Source organism: Homarus americanus, unplaced genomic scaffold (assembly GCF_018991925.1).
Source record: "Homarus americanus isolate GMGI-L3 unplaced genomic scaffold, GMGI_Hamer_2.0 scaffold11302, whole genome shotgun sequence".
NCBI classification, from domain to species: Eukaryota; Metazoa; Arthropoda; class Malacostraca; order Decapoda; family Nephropidae; genus Homarus; species Homarus americanus.
Window position 1 is genome coordinate 646,060 of NW_024736744.1, and position 22,580 is coordinate 668,639.

General features: G+C 40.1%; 1 protein-coding gene across 6 annotated transcripts in view; it reads left to right on the forward strand.

Moving 5' to 3' along the window:
* The window catches only part of LOC121872430 (polyadenylate-binding protein, cytoplasmic and nuclear-like), a 39,059-nt gene extending 24,917 nt beyond the window's left edge, over window positions 1-14,142 (forward strand). For 2 of the 6 annotated variants that reach the window (XR_006090077.1, XM_042375180.1), the window contains one exon: window positions 13,570-14,142. Coding sequence is in view for 3 of the 6 variants with exons in the window: in XM_042375180.1 (XP_042231114.1) it covers window positions 13,570-13,572 (3 nt within the window). In the remaining 3 variants the exon portion in view is untranslated. Of the gene's footprint in view, window positions 1-6,957; window positions 7,009-7,294; window positions 7,488-13,569 lie in introns of those variants that run through there. The other 4 variants (XR_006090076.1, XR_006090078.1, XM_042375177.1 and 1 more) reach the window with 4 other exon arrangements.
* The last annotated feature ends 8,438 nt before the right edge of the window (window positions 14,143-22,580 follow it).

Below are 22,580 nucleotides of genomic sequence, written 5' to 3' on the forward strand. Positions count from 1 at the left end.
GTGATACTTGTAACAAAGACACACCTCGCAACCTTACGTAGCGGCTTGCTGGCGGAGGAGGCACAGGCGGGCAGGCGGGTGGTGGCGCGTGGGCAAAATCTAAAATAGCATCTCGGGCGGACACCGTATATGTGGAAAAATCCGTGTTAAGTGAAAGTTCAACTCTGGCAAGGCACGTATATGCCAGCGTTAAGTGAACACCGTTGGTGAGGTAATACTGTATATATATGTATGTATATGTATATGTTTTTATATGTATATATATATGTATATGTATATGTATATATATATATATATATATATATATATATATATATATATATATATATATATATATATATATATATATATATATATATATATATATATATATATATATAATATATACAGTACAGTCAACCCTCACTTTACGCGGTTAATGTAACCCGCAGGGTCCCGCAGAAAGTGAGGAACGCGTAAAGTAAATAACATAACATATGGGATTAATTGAAATAGAGTCCGGGCCGACCCCCAAACTCCACTTTTTGACGACACACAACTATGTTGTAGTAAAAATTTTATCTTAACTTTATGATGGTATGAAAAAACAAGTAATATAGAAGAGGTTAGGTTAGGAAAAATAAAGGTTAACATAGGAAAAATAAAGGTTAGGCTAGGAAAACTAAAAGTTAGGTGGAACACTTACGTTAGTAGAAGAGATGGGTCGGCGTACGGGGATGGAGGCTGGTTCCGAGGCAGAGGGCAGGCTACTGGCCCTCAGGTGAATCACCATTACTAGGTGCATCACCATCACTGTCACTTACAGTTGTCAGGGCTTCCCTGACAAATCCCTCAAAGTCATCTTCACTGTCACTATCACTGGCTTGGGCTGGCTATGGTGGGTTGCGGGCGAAGAAATCTGTTATGCTTTGCTGACGGCTGGTGTTGATGTTGTCGTGATACACCTTGATGTAGGGCTCCATAGTCTGCAACAGCTGGGTAGTGAAGATTTCATACCTTTTTGCGTCAGGGTCGTCAGAAAGGAGGAGCTTGGCTTTCTCGATACACTCGATGGCACCCCTAACATTACTATGGGATAAGTGTTGTTCTTCTTGGGATGACGCACCACCTGCCTCTTCACTAACGTCGTCATCATCATGTACCATCTCCTCGGTAGTCACATCAGGTTCCATTATCACCTCCATGATGTCGTCGTTGGTGGTCTCGGAGAAGCCTGGAACTGTAACACTCTGCGCAGCTTCTCTGGTAAGGTCCACTGCTACTGCAACAGTCTGAACCTCACCAGTCACAGATTGACTCCTCCTCTCACCTGGTATTCCATGCAACACATGTCTCCATGCGTGACGAATTGTAGCAATAGACAGCTGATCCCATGACTCCACCAAGAAGTCCACAGCTTTCTTGATGTTAAATACTCTCCAGAATTGTTTGAACAGTATTTTTTGCTGTGCCAACTGTTGATCCTCATCTTCTTCGCTCTTGCTATCGGTGGTGGTGTCACTCAGGTTACGCAACTCTTCCCTGGTGTTGGTGTAGTCGTTCAGGAGTTTGAATTTTTTCGAAGAGAATGCAGCTTTTACATTACAGATTAACTCTTGGTCCATGGGCTGTAATATAGACGTAGTGTTGGGAGGAAGGAAGACCACTTTTACGTTGGGGTGACGATCTAACAGTAGGGGCGAGTGTCCTGGTGCGTTGTCCAGCAGCAACAAAATCTTGAATGGCACATTCTGTCGCTCACAGAATTTCTTTACATCGGGAACAAAACAGTCATCAAACCAGGAGAGGGACAGTGTAGAGAATATCCATGCCTTACGTGCGGTCAGCCAGTGGACATATAGCTTGGTCATGTCCATGGTTTTGTAGGCGTGCGGCTTGCGTGCTGTGTGGATCACCGATAACTTGAGCTTACAGGTACCGGAGGCATTGGTGGTAAACAGGATGGTGATGCGTTCCTTCTGCATCTTCCGGCCCCGAATCTTGTTGGCATTTTTTACAACGAAGGACTTGGAAGGTAGGTTTTTCCAGAAAAGACCAGATTCATCCATGTTAAACACCTGGTCGTCACTGTACTGTCCTTCCTCCATAATCTCACGTAAAAACGGAGGAAATTCCCTAGCCGCAGCACGGTCAGCACTCGCTTCTTCACCACCAATGTTTATATTGGTGATCTTGTTCCGGATCTTAAAACTCTGTAACCACCCAGAGGAAGCATTAAAGGGTTTGGGCTCTGTAATTCCCATCTTTCGTGCCACTGCAATGTACAGTTCACGTGCGTACTCCTTAACAGAGTGGGTGTCGACCGCCATGTTCCGTCGCGCCTGACGCACCAAGTACCTCACAAGTAATTTTTCTGTCTTGAGAAGCACCTGGTTGTGAAAATACTTGATCATAGAAGCACCTGTAGACTTTGTGATCTTCATGTGCTCCTTTATCTTGGCTGCATCCTTCTTTATTGTTCGAATCGTAGATTGATTCACACCATGCTGGCGCGCCAAATCAACCTGCCTTGTTCCTTTCTCCAACTCTTGGTTGATGGTATACTTCACCTCGTAGCTTAAGGAACGTCGTGTCTTCTTTGGCTTAGTGCCGCTGGGTCCAGGTAAGGAAAGGTTTCTCTCTGGGGGCGGTGGTCCGGCGGAAGCCATTTTACAGAACAATGGATACACGTTTACATGGTCTGGCGTGGAGGGATGAAACTGGCGTGGCTAGGTCAAGCATCGTCTTTCCTCCCTCCCTCCCTCCCCCGGGTGGACACGTCATAATACTTTAAGCCAATTACAGTTAGCAGCAGAGGGGGGTAGGGATGCATGGCCAATCACAATCTGATTCGTCATATGACTTCAGTGATAACGCAACAAAGACACACACTGCGCAACCTTACCGCGCGGCTTGCCCAAGCGGAGGGAGGAGGAGGGAGAGGCGAGGAGCACAGGCAGGCAGGCGGGTGGGGTGAATCTAAAAATAGCGTCGCGCCGGACACACTCCGCGTAATGGGGTTCACGCACCGCGTAATGTGAGCACGTTTGGTTCTGGCAAGGCAGCGCGTTAACGTGGGAACGTGGAATGTGGGACCGCGTAAAGTGAGGGTTGACTGTATAATTTTTTTTTTTTTTCCCAATTATACACGTGCAAGTAATGCATACCATGATATGTGTGGCCATCCATCTCCCTCTTCTCATGTTTGTTCACAAAACTGTTCGGGCTTCCTCCTTGGGTTTTCTAATTACCCTCAGCATGCAGGCCAGAGTTAGGTTTTTCTCTTCATAACTCTATTTTATTCATGTCCTCAGTAGCGGGTTTAGCCTTTCCAGGCAAACTTTAGCGAGGCTGCTAGTTTTAGTGATCCTTTTGGACGCTGATCTTCCAGTCTTACTAGCAATCTAGAGTTATGTTAAGATGGACCTTGTATCCTTAGTAAGGGTAATATGAGAACCATTCAGGGTGGATTTCTCAACCCAATACATCTTGCTAGAGTAATGGTAAACGATGTTAGCCAATTGAGCGCTATGGTAGCAGCTCAGCACTGTCAACCCCTCTGGGTGACTTGATGCTCACTCAGGCATTATCGCTCGAGCTAATTAATTGAAGCGATGATGTCTGTGCACCCTCATTGGCAACAAATAGAGAACTTGGTGATCCCTCAAAATATAAGTGCTCTAAAATGAAGTTAGCTTGATTAAGAAACAAAGATCATTGAGCTGAGGGATAATTGAGATAAGAGAAGGGAGAGGTGTATGATATAGTGAGTTAGTTGTTTATGAATGTCACACTGGTGACTTATATAACAATAAGAGATATTAAATGAAATAACTTACTAAAATATCACAGTTACGAGTCATATTGATTTTGTTTGGGAGAAAATGTAATCTCCCTTGTACAGGTTGTACCTCTCTAGTCCGGCAACCTCGGGACCTGACCGGTGCCGGACCATGGAAATTGCCGGACCATGGAAATTCACCCTTTTCCTGGATAGATAGTGACTTGTGCTTATGCTTGGAAGCACTAGCACCACTTTCTCTGCATCATGGTCTCTTTGAAGACATATTGAAGGGTTAAATGTCGTATAGTAGCTTCTCAAATTTCGCGAGTTTTTAATTCTTAACGTCTTCTCAAATTTCGCGAGTTTCTAATTCATAACGTATTTTATTGGAACACACAAAAAAATAAATAAATAAAAATTTTGACGGCGGAAACTTGAATTTCGACGGGTTTGAACGGCCTGCCAACGTGCAGACGACGTGCATAATCGTGTAAACAGCGTCATTTCTCTTATGTACAAAAGATTCATTATTGTTTATTACTGAATGTCTTTTTTATTGAATTAATGTTTATGTGTGCAAAATGAGCAATACAATTCATTAATAATACGTAGAATATTAAAACACACGAGGAAATGACACAGCATTGTTTTCGTTGATTACAAAACCAGTGACTGACTGGTTCTACATATAAAACTGAAGAAAATAAGACCTTGGCTGTAGCTGTAGTAAAATTAATATGGTTGTTTTAAGTAATGTTATTTAATGTTAATAAATGGAACAATAGAAGTCGCTAACAATAATGGTAAAGAAAAAAGAGATCGCGCATGTAAGTACACACACGTGAAAACGTATCGTCATTACTTTACATAAGAATATGAAAGCAACACTTATTTACTGTTCATATACCGTATATACCCGTGTATAGCACGAGTTCTTAAAACCAAATTTTTGGGCAAAAAGTTGGGGGTCGACCTCTATACGGGTAATAGTTTCGTTAGGTTGAAAAATATTTACCAGTAACTACCAGTAAACAATGGAAACGACGCACCAATGCACCACCCGCTGTGAGTGTCGGTACAGTTGCCAGGGCAGATCTCTTGCGTCATCATAGCAAGCCCAAAGTAGCCAAATGCATGGTATGGTATGCACAGGAGTATGTAAAACAAAGTATTCATTTTTAAAATTTTATTTATAGATACATAAATTTTTGTTAATTAAATTTGAAACATCAATCTTTGTTAATTAAATTTGAAACAAAAGAAAAATACGATACCTTATTGATAAATATTTTCATTACAATATTACATCACAAGTATATTTTACCTTAACTGTGCCTGAATGAATATATTCTCAGAAATAAATATGGAAATGTAATATTTTTGCTGAAATGACGTACGTATTACAGTGGAAAGTGGGATAAAATTGTGACGAAAACAATGACTCACTTTCTTTTGTCATTCAAAAGATTCTACCGTAATCGTTTTTCGAATGGTTTTCAGTTAAAAAACTGTTGTATTACAATAATATTCTATCCTAATTGACTTGAATAAATACTACGATACCATATTTCTGAATATTTTCATTAAAATCCATCAAAATCATTTTCCTTATCATCTGCAGCACCAAACAGCTCCTCCCAGTCCTCTCCTTGAACAGCATCATCATATGGATCAACACCATCATTTTTGGACAGACCTCGTGTATATATATATATATATATCCTAACTTTAGTCTGAGGTATTATTTATTACTAAAAAGGTAAATATTCTGTTTTCTCCCAAACATTTCTCTGGTAGGGAGGGAAGGTGGGGGGTGGGGGGGAGGGAGGGACCGACCGTCCCAGCTGGCGTGGTGGGAAGAGAGGGGGAGGCAAGGTGGGGTACTTTGATTGACAGATAGTGTCGTGAAGAATATTTTTTTTTATTAACTGAAGATATTTGTTTTTGCTCATAAAATTCACACAAATTACCCGGCCAGAATATAATTTACATTGCTGGAATTCTTACAATTTGATGATCATTTTGAATATAAACATCATAGATTTTGCATTAGACATACAAATTTTAGATCTAATGTAAGTATTTTGTTTACTCTGAGTAAATATGTTATCTTTTGTGCAAAATATATGACATTTATATTCAAAATATACCTGGTCTTGCAAGGAATCCAGCAATGTCAATTATATTATCCTAACTTTAGTTTGAGGTATTATTTATTACTATACCTTAAAATCTAGTGTTTTCCCCCAAACATTTCTCAGAGAGGGAAGAGCCAGCGAGTGTGAGAAGAGGGGAAGGGAGTCGAGTCCATTATTTGAATGGACATTAACTTGGCGACTGTATTTCTCTATTTCTCTTAAATATTAATTGTGTGCGTGTACCATCATAAAATTAAGATGTTATTTTTACTAGAATATACAGTAGGTATTGTGTCGGGAAAAAGTGGAGTTTGGGGTGTACTGCGCACATCATTGTCATTCCTAAAAACCCCATTTAATTCATATTACGCTATATAACATTCAAATCCACCGCGCTTGTAGAACCTCAGAAAACGGGAAACATTGATAAAGGATAACTCACCTACTCAATGTTACTAGACCATGTGTTGTATTGTACCCAGGTACAGTTATATCATATTAATTGTATGTATTCATAGCATTAAGGAGAACTCAGAGTATCCATAAGATGAATGTTAAAGTCCAGTTGAGCCGGACTAGTGTACTGTAGGACTAAGTGTGGATCAGGGTTTGAAGGTCATACTATTTACGTCTGTGAGCGTAGCGAACATAACTTCCACAGATATCATATGAAAATACATGAGAACAATGATCTGGAAAAAGGATAAATGTATCAGAACTATGTGAGGTGTTGGAAGTGACCCAGAAACTATACTTAAAAGGAAATATCTTGTATGCGTTGGTATGGACTTAATACACCTCGTATCCTCACGTGACATATACCCACGACAGGTACAGTGATCAGAGAATCTTATGTCTGTATTCAAATAGTGCAATGTGTGAGAGGAGGATCCCTCATTACAGTTTTAAGTGAAGTTGATACACCCCCGCCATGAACATTCAGCCTTTGTTTCAAGGCGCGTCATGTACCCGCCTCGGGTGCCACGTTGATATTATAACCCCATGAATTTACCCACGAACTAGCAAACCAAGACCTTACCTTAGTGTGTAATTTAGGATTAAAATATGTGTTTATAAGGCATGAGTGACAATATACTGAAAAGTGTTCAGGTGAGAGCCATAAGAAACAAAAGTGAAAATTAAAGATTGGAAACTGTAGGCCTACGTGATGAGGAGCAGCGGGGCAATGCCCTCAGTATTCCCCGTTCTACCGTCACCTCAGGTCAGTGTCCTAGCGGGCTGTATCCCGCCCTATAATTAAGGTTTATATATAGAAGTTATTACAGTTTAAAGCTTTGCCGGATATATAAGTGTAATAGGAATGTGTTAGGGGGTGGGATAACCGCCCGTCAGGCATTATTTCTCAGTATTCCCCGTTCTACCGTCACCTCAGGTTCCATGCGGTCGGAGTGCCTTGCCGCCCGGCCGCCATTATCCCTCTGAGCGTCACAACACGTGGTGACTACTCCCGGCTATCCCAATCCACTGTGAACCTATGGATTTCCAGCACACCACTCCACATGAATAGTCACAAATAAGGAGACCGTGAGAAACTCTGCGGTCGTCACTTGGAGCGATCTGTAATACCAGGCGTAGAAATAGTGCTGGTATGTCTCTAGGTGAAGCCCTCGTCTTTACCCACCGAGGGCGGTGTGCGAATGAGGTGCCTGTTGTGTATACCTAAAAGTCACAAGGAGTCCCATACTTGCAAGTATGGAGTGTAACATGTGTGTTGAGATGGTGCTACTATGTATGATAACCGACGGTGCTATATTCCATACAGGTGGAGCAGTCTGATGTGTTAAGGGATAGTGTAAGAAGGAATGACCGAGGTAAGGTGGTCACAGATTGTTATGCAATAAGTAGGTGGATGACACGCCATCAATGTAAGAGTCTGGGGCCCATCTGGGTAACCACATTTTCGTTGTTCTTCTGAGGAAGGCCAATTCATGTATATGTTTTTTACCAGTATGTTTTATAAGGAATAAATCAATTAAGACATGTTATGGTTTCACCCTTCTTCCCCCTTATCGATCTGGTCAATGGAAAACCTAGCCCAATGCCTAGTCCACTCTGCACGCTACCTAACGAGCTACATGCTGTCCAGAGGGGGTCTGGTGGCAGCGACCCTTAGAAATTAAGATTAGAGTTAAGTATTTACCCTTAGTATAAACAACCCCAGAATCTGGCAGTATAGGGGGTCGGCCCGATCTCTATTTCAATTAATCCCATATGTTATGTTGTTCACTTTATGCATTTCTCGGGCCTCCATGGGGTTCAATTGACCACATAAAGTGAGGGTTCACTATATATATAATTTTTTTTTTTTTTTTTTTTTAAACTGGTACCCAACACTGACAAAGAGAATGGTACTGATAAAATTCATGCAATTCCGAGTTTTTGGGGGGACGATTTTTTTTTTATACACGTGGGTGGGCATTCGCCCACATCTTTAACGGTAACTAAATTATAGGCAAAGCTTGGAGTACAGTTTGCCTATTCCGAGTAATTCAGTCAGGCCTTGACACTGAAGGTGCTATTACTTCTCACTGCCATGCAGGACAGCGGTTCATACATAAAGAAACAGATCATATTCATTAATAGTATACATAAGTCATAATCATGTGGGTGATATCACTGTTCACTGCCATGCAGAACAGTGGTTCATATACAGTAGAAATCATATTCTATTTGAGGACTAATCAGAGTGGGCTAACAAATTTTGGATAAACAGCAAGAATGTCCTCAAACACTCCTGATTCAATGTAGAAATAACATACTTCATTATACAATTGGCCAGATGGCCTGAAGTCTTTGACAGTGTCACGTTAAAAAATATAGTGTTCAGGTGTATGCTTTAAAGATTTGTCACAAAGTTTATATGCCAAGTGTTCCGGTATGGGTACAGCGTCACTAACTTGCCAGATGTGTCTGTATCCTAGGCTAATTCTGGCCACGACTACATCACATTGTTGGTTCTGTCCTTATGCTGGCCATACCGGTACCTCTTGTCACAACATTTGTCATATTTACTAATGCTACAACTGTCAGGTCTCTCTGCATTTCTCAGTTCTTCTAGATCAGAGTTCATGATTTTGACTTGAATGTTTTTAAGTACAGCATTGGACAGGCCAAGGTACTGGTCTGCATTTTCTTTCTTACATGCCTCACTGGCCAGTCTATCAGAACAGTCATGATTCCTAATTCCAACAGGGGACAGAATCCACACAAACTCAATACGAAAGTTGTTCTCCTTAACGGTTATCACATTTCTTTTCACGTCACAGACAACTTTAGACAAAGAACCTGACGGTCTGTTCATTGATTTCAAAGCACTTTGGACGTCACAGAATATCACCCCACCTCCATTTGCTTTAAGGTAGTCTGTAGCTAAGTAAATTCCCATTAGTTCAGTTTGTGTTGTGTTGGCCCAGTTGTTCACATATTCTGCACGGCTGTGAAGAAGTTGGACTGGGTTGGGTGACTTGATAATGGCTCTAAATTTGCTCCACACTTCTGCTAGAGTGGTTGTTCTATTAATCCCCTGTAAGAATTGTTCCCAATAGGTGTTCCTCACCTGACCTTTGAGTTCACGAGATGCTCTGTTAGCTTTGAGGAATGCCAGGAGGTTAGCACTAGTTTTATTTTGCTTATAAGTGTTGGCAAGCTGTTCTACCTTCTCTCCTTTGGTGAGGATGGGGTCATGTGTCCACAGAAGTGGTTTAGTGCTGCCCCCCTTCCTCCTTGACCCAGGTGATATAATATGTGGTAATGACATTTACAAGATCACAACAAAATTCATCCGCTGACCCAGGTGTATATCCAGCATAACATCTGTGGATTTAGGTCTTGAAGTGCAGTTAAAGATTGTCTGGGATGTTAATTCTGAGCTTAGGGTGGGGTTCACACTTGACATCAGCAACAGTGAATTCTGAGATGACAGCCTTGACATTACTGTCTACTAGGTTATACACAATCTAGTCTGTACCCCCATCAGATGTGTCACTCCTCCAGCCTGAATTTCAGGAGCTTCTCAATGAAGTGCTCCAGGAAATCCAGCATCACCATCTTACCGGTGTCAGGGGAATACATTTTGTATAATGAAAATGCACTGAAGAGGGCCATCTGGATAAGGTTTGCCTTTGGATGGGAGTATTGAACCATTTGGTCATAATGGTCCACCCCACCCATGTGCTGATTGTAGTCTTCCACCACGATGAGCTTGTTGATGGTTCTGCCTCTTCACCTTGGTGTGCATCTGCTTTGTCATGGTGTTGGTGCTGTGGAAGGTTGACACCATACTGAAAATGCGCTTATCTTTCCATAACACCATGACATTCTCCTTCTGTCTTCCCTGCCAGGTTCTTCTTCTCCCCCAGCTTTTGCAGGCTCTGAGGAACACCTCGTGCCAGTCGTAGTGCTGCACACAAACACCTTGAGAGAAGAGGGTTTGGCACAAGGACACTTAAGTTATAATACTTACCCAGGAATACCTCGTAGCTGAAACCCTTCAGTGGTTCGATGAGTTCGATGAGTTCCAATACGGTGGTGGAAGTTGCTTTCGTCTCACCGGTATACACTTGGACGTTCCATATGTAGCCTGACAATGATTCTGCTAGCATGTACATTTCGATGGCATACCTCTGCAGTTTCTGAGGGTGGTACACGCAGAATGAGAGTACAGTAGTCCTTTCCAACTCGAACTTCTTTCGTCAATACAGATATGCTTCTCAGGAAGGTAGACACTCTTGGTACCGACTGAGGAGGTAGGACATCACTGTGTGAACTGTGATAAGGCAGTCTGTGTTGTCTGCAGGCATGACAACTATTGAAGGCATGGAAGTGCTATACTGCCAGCCTGGGGGTCACTAATTCTAAGGGTAAATACGTAACTCTAATCTTAATTTCTAAGGGTCGCTGCCACCAGACCCCCTCTGGACAGCATGCAACTCGTTAGGTAGCGGTCAGAGTGGACTAGGCATTGGGTTAGGTTTTTCATTGACCAGATCGATAAAGGGAAAGAAGGGTGAAACCACAACATGTCTTAAGTTCTTTCAAATGTTCCTTCTACTTACTTCAGTTCATTTTTGATACTACCTAACCTCAGTTCTTTTTGGTAGCATGTCGATGGTCTAGGCACATGGGTAGTGTAATTCTGATATCAGGGTCACTTGGACGGAAATAAAGGTAACTACTGTGGGAGAAATGAATACTCCTAAAATACTCAAAGAACAAGTTTATTATTATAAAATCAAAGGGGAAAATAGATGTTATTAACATATAACTACCAGGCTCAACTCCTGGGCCTATTGCAGTCTCTGTATTTCTTATTTACTTGTTTCCTTATTTTCCTATTTACTCAACAGCAATTACTCAGATATTACACTCTTACCGTGCACACAATAACTGGTGTCACATTACATTACATAGCAGGACCAGTTCCTTGTCCTTACTCACAATACATAGTTACATGGCATATGATGCTTCACAGACTATTGGTAGGGTATAGGAGATGCACTCACAACACGCTAATACTGATACAAACATCGACATGGGTCCACTACCCAACATGGGGTAATTATTAACCAACACATACAACCACACTGTGAAACATAACTCCAAGGCCTGTCCCAGGGTATAGCACTGGCGCCTCTAAAAACTGCTGTTGTGGTCGGTTACACTCCGACACGAGGTGGGTCTGGGGTCCTCGGCCCATGAGGTAGAGTGGGGCCGATTAATCATGCCGAATCAGCGCCATCACTCCTATATTGACCACTGCTGGGTATCCACCGGCTCCAAGCGACCAGTGGGTTTCAATTAAGCCCACCCTCGATCTGAGAACTAAGGTGAAAGGTGATACGGGAGGTCTAGTCCTACATACATATATAAAATGCTAGTGACAGGGGGGAAGGAGGTTCAGGGGAAAGATAAAGGGAGGATTGAAGTGAATTTTAGGAGGAAAGGATAGGTGCAGTGGCTAAACACCGCTTGCGTGAGGGAGTTTAAGTTAGAGGCAGCAGCAACTCGCCTGGACGCGGCTGGGAGGCGGCAGGACAGAGTCAGGTTAGCGTCAGGTCACGCGTCAGGTGCGTGTTGGGTTGGGCCATGGTTTCTCAGTGCTTGGTCGGCTTGATTGTGTGTGTTGTTTTCTTGTTTGGAGGAAATGTCTTGGTCTTCTATCTTGGTATTCTTCTTAGCTTGAAGTTGATTTTCTTCTAACCCTCCTCCTCTTCTTGCTCTCTTGAAGTGTCCATTCATTCGTGTTTGGGTCTTGTTGTTCGTATTCCTCGTGTCTTATGTCCTCATAGGTGTGGAAGAAGTAGGAGACGGTGAGGTTGACCACGTGGGCTTCAGCTCCACGGGCCTCGTGGTGTTCTTGATTCTGTGTGGCGGGTGTCTTTTCTTGAGTTTTCTTTGCTTGGGTTTTCTTTTCTTGGTTTTTCTTTTTTTACTGGTTTTTTCTTGTCTTGGGAGCGTACAGCAAGGAGGGCCTCTTTGTAGCTCAGTTTCTTGTCGAGTCGAACCTTGGCTATCCTGCATTCCTCCTTCCATTTCGGGCAGGTCCGATCGGCGGAGGAATGTGGGCCGCCACAGGCAGCGCATTTTTTTACTGTGTTGGGGCAGACCGTGTAGCGGTGTCCGGGGCTGCCGCACAAGGAGCAGGTGTCCTCCTGCGCCTCACACTTGTTTACAGTGTGTCCGTAGTGCTGGCATTTGTAACAGCGTTTCGGTCTGCAGTAGGGCTTGACAGGCACAGTTACCCACGCCAGTTGAGCCTCCTTGGGTAGAGTTGTATGGTGTCCGATGAGGGCAGTGGTGTCGGACAGCTTCTTCACAACTTGGAGTTGCCCCTTGAGGAGCTCACTCAGCTCTGCTTGGTCCATGTGGGCAATTTCAGCGTGGGAGATTACTCCCAGCTTCAGGTTGTCCCACTTGTAGGCAATCATTTTAAATGGAATGCCGTTGATATCTGGGATCTCCGCGAGCTGTACGGGCATACCCTTCTCGGCGAAGATGATCTCGATGTCACCATGGAGCTTCAGTTGTTCCACCTTGGTGACTCCCATGATCTCATTAGTTTCAAAGAACTTCTTGAGAACTAGGAGGTTTAATTTCTTGGGGCAGGTCGGCGTATCCGGACGTATCCGCGCCACGTTATCAAACTCGTAACCGTTCATGGTGAGAGAGGGTTAGAAAGTGTGTCACTCTGATGGTCTAGTCCTCCCGCCTCGCACTGGTTTATATACCCCTGAGTTGCCAGCGATCGCTACTCACTCAATGACAGAAATTACAAACAATCTAACTGTTACTCATTCAAGGATGACCCTCAGTTGACAAAGGTATGGCGAATTACTAAAGACGATTTACACAGACTAATTCAAGATTGCGTTTGCCAGTAGAGAGTGGAATAAACGTAGTGACAACTGTGTTTGAAGGCGGGACATACTGGGAGTGATCCTGATGGTAAAACGGATGGGAAAAACACGTCTCTCCCGAGATTCTACAAGCGCTGTGGATTTGAATGTTATGTAGCGTAATATGAATTAAAATGGGTTTTTAGGAATGACGATGATGTGTGCAGTACAGTGCTTCAGGATGGCACGGACACGAACTCCAGTCATGGTATTCCTGAAGGCAGGACAGTCATGCACCACCTGTTCCTTGCAGTAATGCCGCATGCAGGGGGGAAGATCAACCACACCCATCAGAAAAAAGAGCTCCAGGAACTTGGCCATCTCCTCTTCACTACACAGGGCCCAAGCATTTGTACCAATGAAGGCAACATACTGGTTCATCTCCACAGTCAGGTACCACAGGAACTCCCTTATGAAGAATATTTGGAAGATCTGCAAGGGAGTTGTGGGAACTGGGATGAGAAGACCTGGAGTTCCAGTGAATGGACTGTCTGCAGGAGTGTACGGCCCTGCGCTCCGGCGTGCATCACTTGTAGTGGGGAAGGGCTTCTATACCACTAGGACACTAAAAGCAGTCCTAGACTTTGTTATATTTCACACACAGCCTGTTCATCGAGCTTATGGCGCCATAAACCTCCGATGTGGGACTAATCGTGCCTCTTAGGTGATCAGAGTAACGTTTTACCAAATCCGGCTTCGAAACACGAGGTTCCATATATATTTCATTAGCGCATTAAGCGCTCGGACTTCTACATATAATCAACAACCTCACATTCCGTCAGCAGAACACACACACCCGTGCATCCCTCACACACACTCTCTTGCCTCCCTCACACACACTCTCCTGCCTCCCTCACACACACTCTCTCTCCTCACACCTCTCCTGCCTCCCTCACACACACTCTCCTGCCTCCCTCCACACACACTCCTGCCTCCCTCACACTCTCCTGCCTCCTCACACACACACACCTCCTGTCTCTCCCTCACACACACACTCTCCTGCCTCTCACACACTCTCCTGCCTCCCTCCCACACACTCTCCTGCCTCCTCACACACACTCTCCTCCCTCACACACACTCTCCTGCCTCCCTCACACACACACTCTCCTGCCTCCCTCACACACACACTCTCCTGCCTCCCTCACACACACTCTCCTGCCTCCCCTCACACCCTCTCCTGCCTCCCTCACACACACCTCTCCTGCCTCCCCTCACACACACACTCTCCTGCCTCCCTCACACACACTCTCCTGCCACCCTCACACACACACTCTCTCCTGCCTCCTCACACACTCTCCTGCCTCCCTCACTCTCCTGCCTCCCTCACACTCTCTGCCTCCCTCACACACACACTCTGCCTCCCTCACACACACACACTCTCCTGCCTCCCCCACACACACTCTCTGCCTCCTCACACACTCCCCTGTCTCCTCACACTCATCTCCCTCACACACACACTCTCTCTCCTGCCTCCTCACACACACTCTCCTGTCCCTCACACACACTCTCCTGTCTCCCCTCACACACTCTCCTGTCTCCCTCACACTCTCTGCCTCCCTCACACACACACTCTCCTCTCCCCTCACACACCCTCTCTGTCTCCTCACACACTCTCCTGCCTCCTCACACACACACACACACTCCCCTGCCTCCCTCACACACACACTCTCCTGTCTCCCTCACACACACACACTCCTGTCTCCCTCACACACACTCTCCTGTCTCCCTCACACACACTCTCCTGCCTCCCTCCACACACTCCCTGTCTCCCTCCACACACTCCCCTGTCTCCCTCACACACACTCCCTGTCTCCCTCACACACACTCTCTCCTGCCTCCCTCACACACCTCTCTTGTCTCCCTCACACCTCTCCTGCCTCCCTCACACACACACACTCTCCTGTCTCCCTCACACACCCTCTCCTGTCTCCCTCCACACACTCTCCTGTCTCCCTCACACATTCTCCTCCCTCACACACACACACACTCCTGCCCCTCACACTCTGTCTCCCTCACACACTCCCTGCCTCCCTCCCACACACACTCCTCCTGCCTCCCTCACACACACTCTCATGCCTCCCTCACACACACACTCCCCTGCCTCACTCACACACACTCTCCTGTCTCCCTAACACACACACACTCAGGATGTCCCATGAGCACTAAAGTACTTAATATGAGGAAAGAACTTTACCCAGTGTTAAAGATAGAATAATTGAAGTCAACCTCGCAGTAGCCCTGAGGCTTCTGCGTGGTGATCCTGATAACATTGTTTCCTTAAAATTGCTAGAATGTATGAACCATGGGACTACTGAGTCTAAATGGATCCAAACTACAGCTACACATTTGAAGATGTTTGGACTAGACCACCTGTACAAAGTTGAGACACAACAGCTTCCTCCACCCTGGCGGACAGTTCCCTTCGATATCTGTACCAACGTATCCGCCTAAAATTAATTATACAAAGCATTTATCTCAACACACTGCCAAATTGAGAGCCCTTGAACACATACACACTCTACAGACTGATGATAATATCACACAGACCATCTACACTGATGGATCTCAAACACCGCCTGTGGGAGGGCTGGAAGTGCTATTGTTGTGACTCAACCTGCAGTAATATAATTGAGAAAGGGTTAGAATTAACAACTGGGCATCCCTCTACAAACTGAATTAGTTGCCATACTCACAGCTATTAAATTCATTGAAACCACTGTTACTGACAGTCTCATCATCACTGACTCTCTATCCTCACTACTTGCCTTGGTACCCTCGACTCAGGTTGTCACGCTCTTGTCTCTGAAGCCAGACACAAATCGTGCCTTGTTGGCCGAGTGTCAGGGTCAAACTGTTGTGGATCCTCTCACATAGGCTTCATAAAACATGACAGAGTTGATGCCTCGCCAAACTCGCGTCTAACAAAGACACCGTTGAATACAATTTGGGTCTGTCAAAAAGAACCCTTAAAACCTTAATTAGGAAAGAACTTATTGATGAGGTTTGACGCAAGTAGACAAGTGCAAACAGGCACTAGTCGATCCATAGGTTACCATGAGATGTATCAAGTGAAACATGTATGAGGCATTAACAAATCACTAGATTACAAGATGTTTTAACCGCTAGATTAAGGTTAGGATATAGTACAGTATGTTCTCAAGCAGATGTAAACAAAACTAAATGTAAAGTGTGTGGCCCATACATGGCCCCACTTGAACACCGTCCTCGACTGTGTGAAGATAGAACCTTTGGGGACAGGTCCAAGAACACTGTGTGAAATGGCACAACACTTCATCTCTAATGACAAGATAGCCGACATATTCAGATTGTATCCACTTTTTGCACTTAGTAACTATATCACAGAACCAAATACGCAATGTGCTTGAATACCTCACGTAAATGTGACAGTGTGAGGCAGCATACTGCCTCACACGCCTGTTCTCACGCATTTGTGAATAAGTTCTTTATGTATAGAACTAAACAAATAATGTAAATGAAATACTGTGTAACTTTCAGTGCCATAATATCCCGACAACGGGGTTAATTATTGCGACCTTTTGTAAACCCTAATCCTTGCGCTACCGCTCACAGGATGAGTGGGCACATAAAGTAGCTGCAAGCGCAAAATCAAAATCCTCACACACACACTCCTGCTGCCTCACACTCCCTGTATCCCCCACACACACTCCTGCCTCCCTCACACACTCCCTGCCTCCATCACAGGCACTCTCCTGCCTCCCTCACACTCCCCTGTATTCTCCCCCACACACCCCTCCTGCCTCCCTCACACACTCTCCTGCCTCCCCACACACACACCCTGCCTCCCTCACACACTCCCCTTGTCCCCCACACACACCCTCCCCGCCTCCTCCCACACACTTCCTGCCTCCTCACACTCCCTGTATTCCCACACTTCTCCTGCCTCCTCACACACTCTTTTTTGTTTTATTTATTATTATTTCTTTTTTGTTTTCTTTTATATTACTTTCTTTGTTTCTTTTTATATATATTTCCTTTGCTTTCTTTACATATATTTCTTCTTTGTTTCTTTATATATTTATTTCTTTGTTTCTTTACATATTTCTTCTTGTTTTCTTTTACATACTTTTCTTGTTTCTTTACATATCTCTTCTGTTTCTCTCTTTCATATTACTTTTTCTTTGTTTTCTTTATATATTATTAATTTCTTGTTTTCCTTTACATATTATCTTTGTCTTTATTATTATTTCTTTCTTGTTTTTTTTCTTCATTATTACTCTTTCCTTGTTTCTTTTTACATTATTACTTTCTTTTGTTTCTTTTCATATATTATTTTCCTTTGCTTTCTTTATTACATATATATTAATTTCTTTTCTTGCTTTCTTTACATATTTTTTCTTTTTGTTTCTTTTACATTATTAATTTCTCTTGTTTTCTATATTATTCTTTGTTCTTTATATTAATTTCTTTCCTTGTTTTCCTTTTTATATTAATTTCCTTGTTTTCCTTTACATACATTTCTCTTTCTGTTTTCTTTACATATTATTCTTCTGTTTCTTTCATATATTATTATTTCTTCTGTTTTCTTTATATATTAATTTTTCTTGTCTTTTTACATTATTTCCTTTTGTTCTTTTACATATCTTTTTCTTGTTTTCTTTATATTATATTTTCACCTTCTTTATATATTTCTCTTGTTTCTCTTTATATATACTTTTTCTTTCTTTCTTTCTTTATATATTTCTTCTTGTTTTGTTATACATATATATTTCTGTTTCTTTACATATATTTCTTTGTTCTTTTACATATACTTCTCTTTGTTTTCCTTTTATATATTAATTTCTTTCTTGTTTTCTTTACATATATTTCTTTTCTTTTATTTATTTCTTTGTTTCTTTTACATATTTTTTTTACTTTCTTGTTTTCTTTTACATATATATATTTCTTTTGTTTTCTTTATATATTATTACTTCGTTCTTTTACATATACTTTTCTTTCTTTTATATTATTGTTATTATTAATTTCTTTGTTTTGCTTTATTATTTCTTTCTTTTTTCTCTTTTACATTTGCTTTCTTTTACTTTATTAATTTTGTTTCTTTCATATATATTATTTGTTTTCTTTATATACTTTCGTTTGTTTCTTTATATTATTACTGTTTGTTCTTTATATTATTACTTTCTTGTTTACTTTATATATACTTTCCTTGTTTCTTTACATTATATTTCTTCTTGTTTTCTTTTACATATTATTTCCTTTGTTTCTTTTATATTAATTTTGTTCTACATACTTCCTTTGTTCTCTTTATATATTTCCTTTGTTTCTCATATTATTTCTTCTTTGTTTCTCTTTATTATTATTTCTTTTTGTTTCTTTATATATACATTTCTTGTTTTTTACTTACTTATTAATTTCTCTTGTTCTCTCTTTACATACATTTCTTCGTTTTCTTTACATATAATATATTTCTTCCTTGTTCTCTTTTACATACTTTCTTTCTGTTTCATATTAATTTCTTTTCTTTGTACCTTCATATACTTTCCTTTGTTTTCCTTTACATATTATTTCTTCTGTTTCTTTACATTAATTTCTTCTTGTTTTCTTTACACTTTCGTTTTTCTTACATATTATTATTTCTTGTTTTTCTTTACATATTAATTTCTTTCCTTTGTCTTTTACATTACTTCCTTTGTTTTCTTTTATATTATTACTTTGTTTTCTTTTATATTATTACTTTGTTTTCTTTATATATTATTTCCTTTGTTTTACTTTATATATATTTCTTGTTTTCTTTACATATTATTCTTTCCTTTGCTTTTACTTTATATTATTCTTTGTTTCTTTTATATTATTACTTTCTTGTTTCTTTATATATATTTGTTTCTTTCTTGTTTTCTCTTTTACATTTCTTGTTTCTATTTACATATACATTTTTCTGTTTCTTACATATACTTGTTTCTTTACATATATATTTTCTTTTTATTTACATATTATTATATTTTGTTTCTTTACATATTACTTTGTTTCTTTTATATATACTTCCTTGTTTTACTTATATATATTAATTTCTTCTTGTTCTCTTTCATATTATTATTTCTTTGCTTCTATATTTCTATATATTATTACTCTCTTGTTTCTCATATTATTTCCTTTGTTCTTTCATATTACACTTTTCTGTTTTACTTCATATACTCTTCTTGTTTCTTTACATATTCTCTGTCTCTTTCATACACTTCCTTTTTTCTTTACATATTAATTTCTTGTTTTACTCTACATTACTTTCTCTTGTCTTTACATATATTTCTTGTTTCTCTTATATTATTAATTTCTGTTTTCTTTATATTTACATATTTTTCCTGTTTCTACTACATATTACCTCCCTACACTTTCATATACATTTATTTCTGCCTTTCACTTCATATTATATTTCTGTTTTCTTACATATCTCTTTGTTTTACTTATTTTATTATTAATTTCTTGTTTTATTTATATATATTACTTTGTTTTCTTTATATATTATTACTTTGTTTTCTTTATATATATTTTAATTTGTTTCTATAATATTATTTCTTTGTTTTCTTTACTTATTATTACTTCCTTGTTTACTTCATATATATTGTTGTTTTCTTTTTATATATATTTCTTCTTGTTTTCTTTATATACTTCTTTGTTTCTTTACATATATTTTGCTTTCTTTGTTTTCTTTACATATATTTCCTTTTATACATATACTTTCCTTTGTTTTCTTTTACATATTAATTTTCTTTGTTCTCTTTATATTATTACTTTTTTTTTTTTACATATTATTTCCTTTGTTCTTTATACATTTAATTTCTTTCTTGTTTCTCTTTATATTTACTTCTTTTGTTTTCTTTATATACATATACTTTCTTGTTTTCATATTACTTTCGTTTCCTTTTATATATATTTTCTTTCTGTTTCTTCTTTATATACACTTTCCTGTTTCTTTACATATTAATTTCTTCTTGTTTCCTTTACATACTTTCTTCTGTTTCTTTACATATTACTTTCTTCTGTTTCTCTCATACTTTCTTCTTGTTTTTCTTTATATTAATTTCTTCTTGTTTTCTTTACATTATTATTTCCTTCTTGTATTTCATATTATTACTTTCTTTCTTGTTTTCTTTATATATTAATTTCTTCTTTGTTCTCATATTAATTTCTTTCCTTTGTTTCTTCTCTTTATATTATTAATTTCTTCTTTGTTTTACATATTAATTTCTTCTGTTTCTCTCTTTACATTATTAATTTCTTTCTGTTCTCATATTACCTCTGTTTCTTTACACATACTTTCTGTTTCTATATTATTAATTTCTTCCCTTTGTTTTCCTTTATATACTTTGTTTCTCTTTACATACTTTTTGTTTCTTTACATTATTATTTCTCTTGTTTTCTTTATATTAATTCTTTTTGTTCTATATTAATTTCTTGTGTTTCTTTATATTATTAATTTCTTCTTGTTTCTCTCTTTACATTATATTAATTTCTCTTGTTCTCTTTACATTACCTTTCTCTTGTTTCTTTACATTATTACTTTCTGTTTGCTCTCATAGATTACTATTAATTTCCCTTGTTTTCTTTACATTATTACATTCTCTTGTCTCTTTACATATTAATTTTTGTTCTCTTTACATACACTTCTTTGCTTTTACACTTCTTCCTGTTTCCCTACATTAATTTCTGTCTTTACACTTTGTCTCTACATATATTTCTTTCTTGTTTCTTTTATATTATACTTCTTTTGTTCTCTTTATATTATACTTTCTTGTGTTTTCTTTACATTATTAATATTATTTTCTCTTGTCTCTTTACATTACTTTCTTTTGTTCTCTCATATATTTTCCTTGTTCTCTTTACATATTTCTTCTTGTTTTCTTTATACATATTTATTTCTGTTTCTTTACATTATTAATTTGTCTTCTCATATTAATTTCTTGCCTTCCCTTTTACACACATCTCTCTTGCTCTCCCTTTACATTATTATTTCATGTTTCACACATTACTCCCTGTTTTCACTTCCACATTAATTTCTCTTGTCTCCCTAATACATATAATAATTTCCGATGTCCTACATGAGCACTAAAGTATTTCATTATGAGGAAAGAACTAGGTATACCCAGTGCCAAAGATAGTAATAATTGAGTCAACCCCGCGATAGCCCTGGAGGCTTCTGCGGTGATCCTGATAACATTGTTTCCTTAAAATTGCTAGAATGTATGAACCATGTGACTTCGAGTCAGCCGGATCCAAACTACAGCACATTTGAAGATGTTTCGGACGACCACCTGTGGCCAAAGGTGACAGCTTCCGCTACCCTGGCGGACAGTTCCTTCGATATCACAATACCGACGTATCCGCCTAAAATTAATTATACAAAGCATGTATCTTCCAACACACTGCCAAATTGAGAGCCTTGAACACATACACACCTCTTAGCTGGTGACTGATGATAATATCACACAGACCATCTACACTGATGGATTCTAAACACCGCCTGGGAGGGCTGGGCATTGTTGTGACTCAACCTGACGGTAATATAATTGAGAAAGGAGTTAGAATTAACAACTGGGCATCCACTCTACAAACTGAATTAGCTGCCATACTCACAGCTATTAAATCTATTGAAACCACTGTTACTGACAGTCTCTCATCATCACTGACTTCTCTATCTCACTACTTGCTCCTGGTACCTCGACTCAGGCTGCCTTGTCTCTGGAAGCCAGACACAAATATGCGCGCCTTGCTGGGCCGGGTGTCAGGTCAACTGTTGTGGGATCCCTCTCACATAGGCTTCATAAAACATGACAGAGTTGATGCCTCGCCAACCGCTGCGTCTAACAAAAGACACCGTTGAATTACAATTGGTCTGTCAAAGAACCCTTAAACTGTACCAGGAAAGAACTTCGCTGATGAGTTTGACGTGCGGCATTGCAAACAGGCACTAGTCGATCCATGTTACCATGATGATGTAATAAGTGAAATATGTATAGGAGTGCAACAAGATCACTAGATTAAGGCATGTTTTAAACTGCTAGATGTTAGATATAAGTACCTTTTGCAGTATGTTCTCAAGTAGATGTAAACAAAATTCAATAAAGTGTGTGGCTATACATATGGCTACCTTGAACACCACAGTCCTCGGGACTGTGTGAAGATAGAACCTTTAGGGACAGGTCCAAGAACACTGTGTGTGAAATGGCACAACACTTCATCTCTAATGACAAGATAGCTAGCAATACGTAACTGAAACGAAGTGGCTACTGA